At 42.2% G+C, this 15,776-nt stretch overlaps 1 protein-coding gene across 5 annotated transcripts in view; it reads right to left on the reverse strand.

Moving 5' to 3' along the window:
* LOC115128296 (protein phosphatase 1 regulatory subunit 36) overlaps positions 1–15,776 on the reverse strand; it is a 47,837-nt gene that overhangs the window by 22,961 nt on the left and 9,100 nt on the right. For 4 of the 5 annotated variants that reach the window (XM_065017687.1, XM_029658015.2, XM_029658017.2 and 1 more), the window contains one exon: positions 13,558–14,659. In XM_065017687.1, the coding sequence (XP_064873759.1) occupies positions 14,392–14,659 (268 nt within the window). In that variant the 3' untranslated portion in view covers positions 13,558–14,391. Of the gene's footprint in view, positions 1–6,298; positions 7,811–13,557; positions 14,660–15,776 lie in introns of those variants that run through there. The other variant, XM_029658016.2, reaches the window with a different exon arrangement.

Genomic DNA, 15,776 nt, shown 5'->3' on the forward strand with positions numbered 1-15,776 from the left:
AGGAATCGACACATTAAGGACGCACCCGTGATTCAGCAACGCTGAATCGACAACGCCTCGGTACAGGCAGGCGTAGTGGAGCTCCGTGGAGTGTCGCTGAATGAACAGCGCCTCTGTCTAGTAGGCAGCTGGAATTAGGCTATTCAGTTTGTGGGCAATTAGACATTTTCTGGGCACAGTTGAGTAGCCTACAATGCTTATCTGAAAATCATAACTGGCACGCAGACCTTTAGAAATTGTAGGATCAATTGTAAATTGCCACTCCTATGAAAAAGGATGCAGACCCCGTGCTATAGGCTATATGAAGTCACCCTCGTGGAACGGTGCATGCAGTGTACTATGACAATGTCATTGTTTCGTGCGCTACCCACCAAAAGTGTTCCTTATGTGTGCACCCAGCTCATTTTTTGTATTTGCCTGTCTGCATTATTCACCAGGTAAGGGAAACATCCTGCGAATATTGAAGCATTGCATCAACGAATGAGGCTGCACTGAGAATATTGAAACATTTTTGAGCAACCTAGTAGCCAACATTGGAAATGTTTCATCGGGCCAGCTTGTCTCTGTCTGATATTGTGTTTTCCTACGCAGCATCTGGGTGCTCATTATATACACACACAAAAAACAGCCCTACATCCACACTATATCTAAATAACTTTGTAATATTTTATGATTTGCCAACAAGATTGATTTGTTAGAATATCACATGTTTTAATTCAGGAAGATGGACAAGGAAGACTGATATAGTGTGAGGTAGAAATGTATTACACCAGAAACAGGTAGATTACAGGTAGGGATGCAGTTTGGCTACAGGTAGGGATGCAGGTGGACTACAGGTAGGGATGCAGGTTGGCTACAGGTAGGGCTGCAGGTAGGGCTGCAGGTAGGCTACAGGTAGGGATGCAGTTTGGCTACAGGTAGGGATGCAGGTGGACTACAGGTAGGGATGCAGGTTGGCTACAGGTAGGGATGCAGGTGGACTACAGGTAGGGATGCAGGTGGACTACAGGTAGGGATGCAGTTTGGCTACAGGTAGGGATGCAGGTGGACTACAGGTAGGGATGCAGGTGGACTACAGGTAGGGATGCAGTTTGGCTACAGGTAGGGATGCAGTTTGGCTACAGGTAGGGATGCAGGTGGACTACAGGTAGGGATGCAGGTTGACTACAGGTAGGGATGCAGGTGGACTACAGGTAGGGATGCAGGTGGACTACAGGTAGGGATGCAGGTTGGCTACAGGTAGTGATGCAGGTAGGCTACAGGTAGGGATGCAGGTAGGTTACAGGTAGGGATGCAGGTGGACTACAGGTAGGGCTGCAGGTAGGGATGCAGGTAGGCTACAGGTAGGGATGCAGGTAGGTTACAGGTAGGGATGCAGGTAGGCTACAGGTAGGGATGCAGGTAGGCTACAGGTAGGGATGCAGGTGGACTACAGGTAGGGATGCAGGTTGGCTACAGGTAGGGCTGCAGGTAGGCTACAGGTAGGGATGCAGGTAGGTTACAGGTAGGGATGCAGGTGGACTACAGGTAGGGATGCAGGTGGACTACAGGTAGGGATGCAGGTGGACTACAGGTAGGCTACAGGTAGGGATGCAGGTAGGCTACAGGAAGGGATGCAGGTTTGGATGCAGGAAGAGGATGATGATAATGTTGGCATACAGCAAGAAGTTAAAAAGTTAGCCCAACTAGGTAATCATTAAGGTTATCTCAATTATCATTCTGTCAATGCATGACAATGCAAATGTGTTATAGCCTACAATTGTTATTGTCTTTGATGCCAAAAACATGACATGTATTTTGGGGAAATGCTCTAAATAGAAAATTGTTCAGTTGTTTATTTTCATACCAATAGACCTACACTAAACCAAAATTGCACTAGTCTACTGGGAGACTAAATAAAAAATAACAATTAGGCTTACAGCTATCACATCCTGTATTGTAATAGAAATAAAACAGCTTTTGCTTTCGAATGGTCACCAAAAAGGAGGGCTCCCCACCTCCCAAGTAAATCAACCCCTGGCTATAAGATTACAACAGGGCTTACAAGGCCAAGTTCAAATGCCAAAACCAAATTCAAAGCAATCAGTGCAATGCCTAAACAGCTGACAGGCAAAGCAAATGTCACTCTCTCTGCCCTCTGCTTTCTAAAAGTGACAGAAAAGGTGCACTACTTTCCAATACTTTCATGAAAAAATTACCCCCCCCCATTTGTATGTATATATATATATAGTACCAGTCAAAAGTTTGGACACACCTACTGATTCAAAGGTTTTTCTTTACTTTCACTATTTTCTAAATTGCAGAAAAAGAGTGAAGAACTCCAATCTATGAAATCTACATATTTAAAGATTCTTCAATGTAACCACCCTTTGCCTTGATGACAGCTTTGCACACTCTTGGCATTCTCTCAACCAGCTTCACATGGAATTCTTTTCCAACAGTCTTGAAGGAGTTCCCACATATGCTGAGCACTTTTTGGCTGCTTTTCCTTCACTCTACGGTCCAGCTCACCCCAAACCATTTCAATTGGGTTGAGATTGTGTGATTGTGGAAGCAAAGTCATCTGATGCGGCACTCCAACACTCTCCTTATTGGTCAAATAGCCCTTACAAAGCCTGGAGGTGTGTTGGGTCATTGCCCTGTTGAAAAACAAATGATAGTCCCACTAAGCGCAAACCAGATGTGATGGTGTATCGCTGTAGAATGCTGTGGTAGCCATGCTTGTGTGCCTTGAATTCTAAATAAATCATTGACATTGTCACCAGCAAAGCACCCCCCCCATCACACCTCCTCCTCCATGCTTCATGGTGGGAACCACACATGCAGAGATCATCCGTTCACCTACTCTGCATCTCACAAAGACATGGCGGTTGGAACCAAATATCTCAAATTCATCAGACCAAAGGACAGATTTTCACCAGTCTAATGTCCATTGCTTGTGTTTCTTGACCCAAGCAAGTCTCTTCTTTTTTATTGGTGTCCTTTAGTAGTGGTTTCTTTGCAGCAATTTCACCATGAAGGCTTGATTCACAGTCTCCTCTGAACAGTTGATGTTGAAATGTGTCGGTTACTTGAATTCTGTGAAGCATTTATTTGGGCTGCGATTTCTGAGGCTGGTAACTCTAAGGAACTTATCCTCTGCAGCAGAGGTAACTGAGTCTTCCTTTCCAGTGGAGGTCCTCATGAGAGCCAGTTTCATCATAGTGCTTGATGGATTTTGCAACTGCACTTGAAGAAATTTTCCATGTTCTTGAAATGTTCTGTGTTGACTGACCATGTCTTAAAGTAACGATGGACTGTTGTTTCTCTTTGCTTATTTGAGCTGTTCTGTTCATAATATGGACTTTGTCTTTTACCAAATAGGGCTATCTTCTGTATACCACCCCTACCTTGTCACAACACAAATTCCACAAATTAACTTTTAACACCTATTAATTGACTACCTCATGAAGCTGGTTGAGAGAATGCCAAGAGTGCAAAGCTGTCAAGGCAAAGGGAGGGTACTTTGAAGAATCTCAAACAATGTATTTGGATTTTTTTAACACTTTTCTGGTTACTAAATGATTCCATGTGTTATTATTCTGTAGAAAATAGTACAAATAAAGAAGAACCTTGCAAGGAGTTGTTGTATCCAAACTTTTGAATGGTACTGTATATATATATATATATATATATACACACACACACACACACATCTTATTTTCAGGGGGTGCTGCAGAACCATCCGCACCCCTACTTCCCATGGCTATGAATAGGCTAGGCAATTTGGATAGGCTACATGCAGCAAAAGTGTTTATTTGCATTTCACAATAAGATACAATTAATGGCCAATTCGTAGGTTAACGACAAAAGCCGCATAAATGGAACCAGTGTGGGTTTTATTACCCACCAAAGACCAAATGATAACAGATAGCTTATAAGCACTGATTTGTAAAACTATGCTAGTTGACATTTCCATACAGAAAGGGTTCCTCTATTTTTGACCAGCAACCTGCCACGTACATCGAAATGATAGTTTAGGAGATAAAATACTAAGTACTGACATTAATCTAAAACTCTAAAAACAATGTGTATCTGTTCAAAGCAAACTCTGAACGCTGAAACATTGTCAACATCGACAAACTTGACGTGAAAGTACAGTAACGTTATGGTTCCCAGACCAAAAAAACAAATTAAAAATAATATTGACTATAGTTTAAAAAAAATACCTCTGGCCGAAACTGAATTGACATTGCTCTTAAGTTATAATATGATAGGCTACAACGTGTCAAATTCAGGACAAGAATAGGCTACATTTACAATTGCTCCGAGTACTCTAACGTTACAATGCAACAATCAAGAAAGAGTCGTCAAAGATTCGAAGTTGTTCGCTTTCCCAGCTACCCCCTCAAACAAATCGACATGGTTCGCTTTTAAAACTTACCTTTTCCCCCGAGAGAAAGGCTGTTATGCCGAGGGTCAAAATTATCCAAATGTTCCTCATTATTCCTTCAATAAAATGTGTCGATACGGCAAAAACATACAAAATCTTTCTCCTTCTCTCCCTTTCCTTTTCTGTTTGTGACTAACCCCCTCTCCCCTTTGCACCCTCGCGTTTCTCTACTCTAGAATGGAATCCCACCGGATACGTGTTGCGTTTTGTTATTCCTCCACGCACTTTTTCGTACAAAAAAAATGTAGTTCGAGTCAAATTGCTGCGTAGGACACTTGACTTGGATGTTTCACAGTTGAATCCGGACTTAATTATACCCCGTATTCACTTGAGTATAGTAGAAACGCAAGTCAGATGTTCCGCTATAACGCGCTAAGATTCGGCCATGTCACACGTTACACAAACTCAACCGCATTGCTGTATGCAGAGAGAGTCGGCAAGAAAAGACAGGTCATATGAGGGAGAGCTCGTCCAATGATTGACAGTAACTCCGACCATATGGGAGCATTGTTCAAGCCAAGAGCTTCGCCTCTCTGTACATCATACAGTATCAACGGACTGCCATCAAATCAACTGTCCTGTTGCTTGCATCTACATTTATTTGAAGTAATACACTTTGACGTGATATACCTTTTAATAGCCTACATAAATCTTCCAGAAAAGTCCAGTTGCCATTAGTCAACGATAACATGTATCATCTTAATTTGTGGGTTACAAATATCTGCATCTTCTGTCCAATGGAGAGGCAAAAACAACCATTAAATCACTGCAGACATATCATCAGCTATTATTTCCCTGTAACAAAGTATTACTTTACTGAAATGACTGTGACAGCTTGACATTGTAATTGTGCTACCAACTGTTTTTCCTGAGGGCCCCTATAGTCCAATAAAGCAGGTCTTCTTGAACTCGGTCCTGGGGCACCTGGGTGCACAGATATTTTTTTTGTTGCCCGAGCCCCACACAGCTGATTCAAATAATTAAAGCTTGATGATGAGTTGGTTATTTGAATCAGCTGTGTCGTGCTAGGGCATGGACCGAGTTTGGGAAACCCTATAGCAGAGGATCATTTCAAGGAATTTTCTGGTCAGTCCATTTCTATGGTTCATTTCGATGCAAAGTCTCCCCCTACTGGTATAATTCACTCCTAAACGGTAGAGTGATATTATATGGGGTCCAGTGTTAGTAGGCCTACTTTATGAATCCTAGAATCACATCACGCATAGAATGTCAGTAAATTACCGTTTGAATCTTAATAAATGAGCACTATGTTTAAATTGTGTTACATTCTCATGCTGTGAATGGCAGACATTGTTTATACCGTACAAGTAACCATGCATTCAATCTTTGTATCAGGTTATATGCCTGTATATTTGCCATCCTCGCTCAAATCAAATTACATTTCATTTCTCACCAGCCGCCAAATACAATGGGTGTAGACTACCGTGAAACGGTTGTTACGAGCCCTTCGCAACAATGCAGTTTTCCAAAAATGTATAAAAACAGCAACACAAAATGAATAAAATACAAAACAATTCAGGTTTATACAGGGAGTACAAGCACCAGATCAATGTGCAGGGGTAAGAGGTATTTGAGATGCCTTCTGGAATTATTCACACCCCCTTTTTCCACATTTTGTTGTGTTACAGTCTAGGTCTTTTAAGGGGGAGGGTGAGAAGGATTACTTTATCCTATCCTAGGTATTCCTTAAAGAGGTGGGGTTTCAGGTGTCTCCGGAAGGTGGTGATTGACTCCAGGACAGCGGAGTCAATCACCACCTTCCGGAGACACCTGAAACCCCACCTCTTTAAGGAATACCTAGGATAGGATAAAGTAATCCTTCTCCCCTCCCCCCTTAAAAGACCTAGATGCACTATTGTAAAGTGGCTGTTCCACTGGATGTCATAAGGTGAAAGCACCAATTTGTAAGTCGCTCTGGATAAGAGCGTCTGCTAAATGACTTAAATGTAAAATGTAAATGTAATGTATAATGGACTCACTATGTATGTGTGCAATAATGTTTAACATTATTTTTTGAATGACTACCTCATCTCTGTTCCCCACACATACAATTATCTGTAAGGTCCCTCAGTCGAGCAGTGAATTTCAAACACAGATTCAACCACAAAGACACAAAGGTTTTCCAATGCCTGGCAGAGTAGGGCACCTATTGGTGGATGGGTACAAATCAAAAAGCAGACATTGAATATCCCTTTGAGCATGGTGAAGTTATTAATTACACTTTGGATGGTGTATCAATACACCCAGTGGTTGTCTAGTAATGATCAACAACCAATTTATCAGAGCTTGAGGAATTGTCAAAAGAAGAATAGACCAATATTGTACAATCCAGGTGTGCAAAGCTCTTAGAGACTTACCCAGAAACACTCACAGTTGGAATCACTGCCAAAGGTGATTCTAACATGTATTCAGTCAACGGGTTAAACACTTATCGAATCAAGATAAGTGTTTTATTTCTCATCTTGATCTTTCACTTTGACATTCAAGTACTTTGTGTAGATCTTTAACATAAAAAATGACATTTAATTACATTTTAATCGCACTTTGTAACACAACAAAACGTGGAAAAACGGTGTGAATTCTTTCAGAAAGCACTGTATAAAGTATTGTTAGTGTGCATAGAGCCAGTGCAAGACAGGATCAATGCAGATAGTCTGTTTGACTAATTAATGAACTACTTAGCAGTTTTATGGCTATTTAGCAGTCTTATGGCTTGGGGGTAGAAGCTATCTCGGAGTCTGTTGGTCCGAGAGCCAATGCTCCGGTACCGTTTGCCCGGACCGTAGCAGAGTGAACAGTCTGTGGCTTGGGTGGCTGAAGTCTTTGGCAATTTTTCAGGCCTTCCTTGCTGCCTGATATAGATGTCCTGGATGGCAGGGAGCTGGGCCTTGGTGATTTACTGGGCTGTCCGAACCACCCGCTGTAGTGCTTTGCGGTCGAGAATGATGCATCGCCATACCAAGTGGTGATGCAGCCAGTCAAGATCTCTTTGCAGCCTCCTGAGGTGAAGCGGCACTGTCATGCCCTGTTCACGAACGTGTGTCTGTCTGTGGAATATGTTAAGTCCTTACTGATGTGGACATTTCTGACCTCCTCTCTGTAGGCTGTCTAATCGCCATCGGTAGTCAGGCCTACCACCGTCATGTTGTCAGCAAACCTGATGATGGTGTTGGAATCGTGCGTGGCCACTCAGTCGTGGTTGAACAGGGAGGTGACTAAGCACACATCCCGAGGGGACCCCATGTAGAGGGGTCAGTGTGACAGAGGTGTTGTTGCTTACCCTCACCAGCTGGGGCCGGCCAGGATCCAATTGCAGAGGGAGGTGTTCAGTCCCAGGGTCCCGAGCTCGGTGATGAGCTTGAAGAAAAATAAATATTGTCACATACACCGGAACGCTGAGCTGTAGTCTATGAACAGCCTTCTCACATACAGTTGAAGTCGGAAGTTTACATACACTTAGGTTGGAGTCATTAAAACTAATTTGCAACCACTCAACCACAAATTTCTTGTTAACAAACTATAGTTTTGGCAAGTTGGTTAGGACTTCTACTTTGAGCATGACACAAGTAATTTTTCCAACAATTGTTTACAGACAGATTATTTCACTTATAATTCACTGTATCACAATTCCAGTGAGTCAGAAGTTTACATACACTAAGTTGACTGTGCCTTTAAAATTCCAGAAAATGATGTCATGGCTTTAGAAGCTTCTGATAGGCTAATTGACATAATTTGAGTCAATTGGAGGTGTACCTGTGGATGTATTTCAAGGCCTACCTTCAAACTCAGTGCCTCTTTGCTTGACATCATGGGGAAATCAAAAGAAATCAGCCAAGACCTCAAAAGAACATTGTAGACCTCCACAAGTCTGGTTCATCATTGGGAGCAATTTCCAAACACCTGAAGGTACCATGTTCATCTGTACAAACAATAGTATGCAAGTATAAACACCATTGGACCACGCAGCTGTCATGCGGCTCAGGAATGAGACCCGTTCTGTCTCCTAGAGATGAACGTACTTTGGTGTGAAAAGTGAAAATCTATCCCAGAACAACGGCAAAGGACCTTGTGAAGATGCTGGAGGAAACAGGCACAAAAGTATCTATATCCACAATAAAATGAGTCCTATATCGACATAACCTGAATGGCCGCTCAGCAAAGAAGAATTCACTGCTCCAAAGCCGGCATAAAAAGGCAGACTACGATTTGCAACTGCACATGGGGGTAAAGATCGTACTTTTTGGAGGAATGTCCTCTGTTCTGATTAAACTATTTTTGGGGGGTCATAATGACCATCGTTATGTTTGGAGGAAAAAGGGAGAGGCTTGCAAGCCAAAGAACACAATTCCAACCGTGAAGCACGGGGGTGGCAGCATTATGTTTTGGGGGTGCTTTGCTGCAGGAGGGACGGGTGCACTTCACAAAATAGATGGCGTCACAAAGAAAGAAAATTGTGGATATATTGAAGGAACATCTCAAGACATCAGTTACAGCTTGGTCGCAAATGTGTCTTCCAAATGGACAATGACCCCAAGCATACTTCCAACATTGTGGCAAAATGGCTTAAGGACAACAAAGTCAAGGTATTGGAGTAGACATCACAAAGCCCTGACCTCAATCCTACAGAACATTTGTGGGCAGAACTGAAAAAGAAAGCGTGCGAGAGCAAGGAGACCTACAAACCTAACTCAGTTACACCAGCTCTGTCAGGAGGAATTGGCCAAAATTCACCCCACTTATTGTGGGAAGCTTGTGGAAGGCTACTCGAAATGTTTGACCCAAGTTAAACATTTTAAAGGCAACACTACCAAATACTAATTGAGTGTATGTAAACATCTGACCCACTGGGAATGTGATGAAAGAAATAAAAGCTGAAATAAATCATTCTCTCTACTTTTATTCTGCAATTTCACATTCTTAAAATAAAGTGGTGATCCTAACTGACCTAAAATGGGGAATTTTTACTCGGATTAAATGTCAGGAATAATGAAAAACTGAGTTTAAATGTATTTGGCTAAGATGTATGTAAACTTCTGACTTCAACTGCACGTAGTTATTTCCCCTAATGTCCAGGTGGGAGAGGGCAGTGTGAAGATGAATTGAGATTGCGTCATCTGTGGATCTGTTGGGGCGGGATGCAAATTGGAGTGAGTCCAGGGTGTCTGGGATGATGGTGTTAATGTGTGTCATGACCAGCCTTTCAAAGCACTTTAATAAATACAGATGTGAGTGCTACAGGGCGATAGTCATTTAGTCAGGTTACCTTGGAGCTCTTGGGAACAGTGACCATGGTGGTCAGCTTGAAACATGTTGGGATTAACGACTGGGACAACAGACGCCTTGTCACCTTGCTTTCAGAATTTTCTCTTACCTCGGTCTCACTATCAGCTGAGAAAGGACTCTGGTAAAACTTCTGAGTTTTACATAACACTCTTTACATTAGGAGTGCGATAGTTCTATACCCTTCAACAGGCAGCACTGTATAACCTTTAGCTTTATGAAACACAGTTTGCCTAGCCTCTTTCCTATCATCACAAGCAGGGTGCTCTGCTATTGGTTGTCTGCCTCAAATAGAAATCCCTTGACATCGCCTGTCATTGTTAAATATGGATTGTAATTACAGGCATGGCTAGTCCTTTACAAGAGGTGACATGCTTCAACTGCAAACTATTTCAGAGGGCATAGACGTTATGACCGCAACATTCTAAAGAGCAGGGCAGGGGCCCTAATGCATGGAGAATAGAGGAGACTTGAGGCTTTGAGGGAATTTATTGAACTATGAGTCAGAAACATTTAATGAGAATAGATCAAGTTGGTGGTGCTGTTCTTGAATGTGATTTTGCTTTTTTCTCTAGCAAAACTAAGATGATGTATTGGTTCAGGACAAAGATTTTCTAAGATGAAATGTTAACCCATAGCAGCAGCAACAACTCTGAGTTAGTATACTGAACTCATGTTTACCAGAATTTACCAACTTAGGTTTCTCTTTTTTTTTGATAGCTTTGCATACAGCAATGCAACTTTTTGGCCTACATATTGAAGAGCTACTCTCTATACTTATTACCTATACCGTGTGTCATTTTCTCTTTACTATTATCTCAATAAAACTCGGAATCTTTGATAACCACTATGTCATCACTTAGCTACACGTGGTATCTGCAGAAGGGCTTGAAACAATGACTGAATTGTAAAAAATAAAAGGTCCCCGTTCCCACAGTATCTGTGTAACTTAATATAAAGTGTGACCCTCTGTCACTTTGCCAACTGTGCCAATCTCCTTTCCCATGCTTACTTCTTATTAAGGGGATCTTCTGACTTCGGAGTCTGGTGCTCGGCGTAACCTGGCCCCTGCCAAGGCTGGTGGAATGAAATCTGTAGGGGGATTTGACTCCTGCCATCCTGCCTTTCTGGTCAGATCCAGCCCTTATAAAGGAGGAGCCATGGAGGAATCACGCTCCAGCCTCTCTCCAGCGTCCCCCTCTATCCCTGTCCCCTGTGCCCCATCCCCCAGTCTCCTGAGCAGGCTTAGCTCTCGCTCTGGCATCCCAGATTACCCAGCCAATTAGGGTGAAGGTAAAGCCCCTTCTGCCACAGCGGCTGGTGCTGCTGCAGCATGCTTAGTAGCTATGGCCCTTTGCTATGGGAGGTTAGGATGCAGGCAGCATTGACTGGAAGGCTTGCAAGTCACCCTGGGGGAAGAGTGCTGGAAGGGGTCTTACGTCAAAGAGGATGTACTGTCTATGTCAATGTGACAGATGACGAAGCATATTTACTTAGTAGTTGCAAATGTCGTGAACGATAGTGATGCATTGAATACATACAATGGTATTTTGTGATCCTTGTATATTTTCCCAAGCATTGAGTTGAATCTGAACTGTATACAATAATGGATTGATTGTACCGTCTGTATGAGGAAATCCAATTTCATTATATCTCAGACAACAGCGCCACCTGGTGACACATAATAATAGTTCCAAACACATTTTTAGACAGTCTACTGGGGGACACTGAAAACACAGGATATCAAAATGATGTTTCAAATTATATCCCAGAGATGTCAGACAGACAGACAGACAGACAGATGATGTGTGTGGGTAAAATCACTGGGGAAGCCAATTCAGGAAAAAAGTCATATTACAACCTGTGTTGTGATAATTGCGTTTTTTTCTCTATAAATCATTTTAGTTCAAACCCCACCGTGATATACATTGTGAACAAAACATTAGGAACACCTTCTTCCATTCTATTTCCATGACATAGCTTTCACCTGGACTCACCTGGTCAGTCTATGATCCCTTATTGATGTCACCTGTTAAATCCACTTCAGTGTAGATGAAGCGGAGGAGACAGGTTTAAGAAACATTTTTTTAAGCCTTGAGATCATAGAGACATGGATTGTGTATGTGTGCCATTCAATTGTAGTCAACATGGGCCAGCATCCCTGTGGAATGCTTTCAACAGCTTGTAGAGTCCATGCATTGAGGCTGTGAATGAGGGGTGAATGTTATGTACACTCAGTGTAAAAGGCAGAGACAACAAGAAGACAATAGTCACACAGTGGGCAGAATCAGTGGTGGAAAAAAGTACCCAATTGTCATACTTGAGTAAAAGCAGATAGCTTAATAGAAAATGACTCAAGTAAAAGTGAAAGTCACCCAGTCAAATCTATTTGAGTAAAACTCTAAAAGTATTTGGTTTTAAATATACGTATCAAAAGTAAATGTAATTGCAAAAATATACTTAAGTATTAAAAGGAAAAGTATAAATAATGTCTAATTCCTTATATTAGGCAAACCAGACAGCACAATTGTCTTGTTTGTTTTATTGCTAGCCAGGGGCACACTCCAACACGCCAATACTTAGACATAATGTACAAACTAAGCAAACCAAGTCTGCCAGATCAGAGACAGTAGGGGTGAGCAGGGTTGCTCTCTTGATAAGTGTGTGAATTGGACCATTTTCCTGTCCTGGTAAACATTCAAAATGTAACGAGTGCTTTTGTGTGTCAGGGAAAATACATGGAGTAAAAAGTACATTATTTTCTTTAGGAATGTAGTAAAGTAAAAGTTGTCAAAAATATAAATGGTAAAGTGCAGTACAGATACACCAATAAACAACTAAGTAGTACATTAAAGTAGTTTTACTAAAGTACCTTACACCACTGGGCAGAATCAATTCAACCACACATTTGTTTCATCACAAAACCAGAGAGCCGTATTTGTCTGGTGAAGTCCACAAAGCATATTGCATGTAACAAACAGGTAGATGACCTACAGCAGGGATGTGCAACTGGCGGCCCGTGGATCAATACAAATAAATCATTAAGAAGTCAATTGAGGTTAGAATAGTAGAATATACAGGGTGCCATTTTGAAAATGTAGTTGTGCCTCAGCAGTTTCTCTCTTATTATGTCAGTCACTGACAGTCACTCAATAAGTCCATGTCAGCTAACATTTTTTGTTAGTCTAATGTCCAGCTTTCTAAACTTGTAGTAATCATGGTCGAATTACCAACTGGGGTGCCCCCATTGATTTAATTAGTCACTCTCACACAAAAAAAATATTCAATATTAACTGCAAACATTACTCTCCAACCTATGGCAAAATGTGTAGAATTGCAGAAAATGTGATGTAAAACTGCAAAATCTTCTCTACACCCCATGGGAAAATGTGAAGAATTGCCTGAAATTGGTAAATCTTCTCTTTGGCCCATAGCAAAATGTGTATAATTGGAGCAAACTTGCTTTAAAAATGTTTTTTAAAATTCTACGCCCCATGGTCAAATTTGTACAACTGCAGGAAATGAAATGTAAAACTTGATGTTTTGCTTGCAAAATGTCTGACTACTAAACAATTATTGATTGAGAACCACAGAGTTATCACAAGTGGCAAAAAAAACAGGAGAGTCCTCTGCTAAAGTAAATCCACCATCATTTCAACTTCCAAATCATCAAATCACCAATGCTTAGTCTAACAGAGTAACAACTTAAAGATCAGGACCAAAAACAATTTAGTCCAATCAACATAAGCTAAATAACATGTGGCTGTCCATGGTCCTGATTGTGTGTGGTGTGTGTGTGCGCAAGTAGAAAAACAATGATTTACCTTACTTGTAGAGGAACGCCAATGCAATCCTCCTCTCTGTCATACAGTAGCCTACACACTTTTAGTTTTTGTTGTCCTCGATTAGGCTACATGGCTAAAAGGCTTGCCAGCTAGCCTAACTTAATTTAAAGGGCAATGATGAGCCAGCTAGTTAACGTTAGCCTACAACATCTAGCTACATATTGAACTTCCACCCTCTCAGGCCAGGAGCACAATGTATGAATTTATGGTTGGCTCTGAATCACCGTTATAATCGCTGGCCGGTACAGTAAGTCCACAAGTCCAAATCCTTATCTCCATCTAATTTTTCCTTTTCTTCATCCAAGCTCATTTATAAACGGGTCGATTTTAGCCACCGGAGGACAACGACACAACGAGATGCAAAAATGCACCTTTTTTCGTCAATGGTTTTGATGCAATGTGATTGGTGTGAAGTCACATCCAAACTAGCTTCCATTGACACTTTTTTTGGTGCACCAGGACCATTCACAATTGAGCTCACACAGTTTAGCTCAATGCTGATTGGTTATTTTTTTATTTAAACATTATCAAGGGAGGAAAAATTATTGCTAGCTTCCCTTGCTATTAAATTCAATGCTACGGGCAGCAACAATGGCATACTCTTTTTGGTCAGACAGCATCAGATAGATGGGCTACATATACTGAGACAGAGGGGTGCCGTTTCGCTCGATCGGATGCTTTCTCTGGTGAGATACATTCAGCCACATGCGAATTGAAGGCCAATTATGAAACACGGTGACTAAAAATACATCATTTTATATGTTTTTGTTCTTTTTTTTATTGGTCAAATTTTGGGGGGACGCGCACATACTCTCACTCTGTGTCTGAGGACACTCCCTCTGTGGTGGCCCGTGAGATGACTGTATTGGCGCGGCTGAGGCTGCCGCGTTGGTCCACTGCTGATGCGACAGGTCTCTGAGCCACAAAGGTGTTCTTACTGCTTCGAACATGGACGCCGGAGTCTTCATCATCGTCATCCTCCTCGTCATCTTCCTCCTCCTCCTCGTCTTCGTTGTTGGCTCCCTGGGGCATAAGGGTGGTGCAGCTGAACTGGCTCAGAGGCTTCCCCAGAATCCCAAAGCTAGAAAAACATATTTCAAAGTTCAAACATACACTCTTAGAAAAAAAAGGTGCTATCTAGAATCTAAAAGGAGAACCCGTTGAAGAACCCTTTTTGGTTCCATGTAGAAGCCTTTACACACAGGGTTCTACATGGAACCCAAAAGAGTTATGGTGACAGCCATTATTTCTAAGAGTGTTGCAGACATAAGTTCAGGGGTGTGGAAATACAGTGCTGTGGAATGTTAACTTCATGTACAAGAGATATTCATCCATTTTTGAGGGACAATTAAAGTTCAATAGAATGTTTGTAGTGTTATATTATCAATCTCTTACACATATAGTTTGTTATTTTCATTCAACCTTCTGACATACTTTCTATCACTCAAAATGTCATGCTTCTGCCTCTAACCCTATGAAGCTCTTTTCCACCTTCTCCTCCCTCCTTAATCCTCTTCGGTTCTTGGCCCTCTTCTCTTCCCTCTAAACACCAAGTCACTCGGCTCCGTCATAGCCTCACGTGTACTCTCCTATCATTGCTATGCAGATGACACAAAACTACTTTTCGCCTCCCCCCCTTCGACATTCAGGTGGTGACACGCATCTCTGCGTGCCTGGCAGATATCTCAGCTTGGATGTCGGCGCACCACCTCAAGCTCAACCTTGACAAGACGGAGCTGCTCTTCCTCCCGGGAAAGGCCTGCCTGCTCAAAGACCTCTCATCACGGTTGACAACTCCACAGTGTCGCCCTCCCAGAGTGCAAAGAACCTTGGCGTGACCCGGGACAACATCCTGTTGTTCTCTGCAAACATCAAAGCAGTGATGCAGGTTCATGCTCTGAAACATCTGTAGAGAACGACCCTACCTCACACAGGAATCGGTGCAGGTTCTAATCCAGGCACTTGTCATCTCCCGTCTGGAATACTGCAACACGCTGTTGGCTGGGCTCCCCGCTTGTGCCATCAAATCCCTGCAATTTATCCAGAACACTGCAGCCCGCCTGGTTTTCAACCTTCCCAAGTTCGTCCACGTCCCCCCGCTCCTCTGCACACTCCACTGGCTTCCAGTTGAAACTCGCATCCACTTCAAGACCATGCTACTTGCCTACAGAGCAGCAAGAGGAACTGCCCCCCCCCCC

The sequence above is a fragment of the Oncorhynchus nerka genome, linkage group LG4 (assembly GCF_034236695.1).
Source record: "Oncorhynchus nerka isolate Pitt River linkage group LG4, Oner_Uvic_2.0, whole genome shotgun sequence".
Classification (NCBI taxonomy): Eukaryota; Metazoa; Chordata; class Actinopteri; order Salmoniformes; family Salmonidae; genus Oncorhynchus; species Oncorhynchus nerka.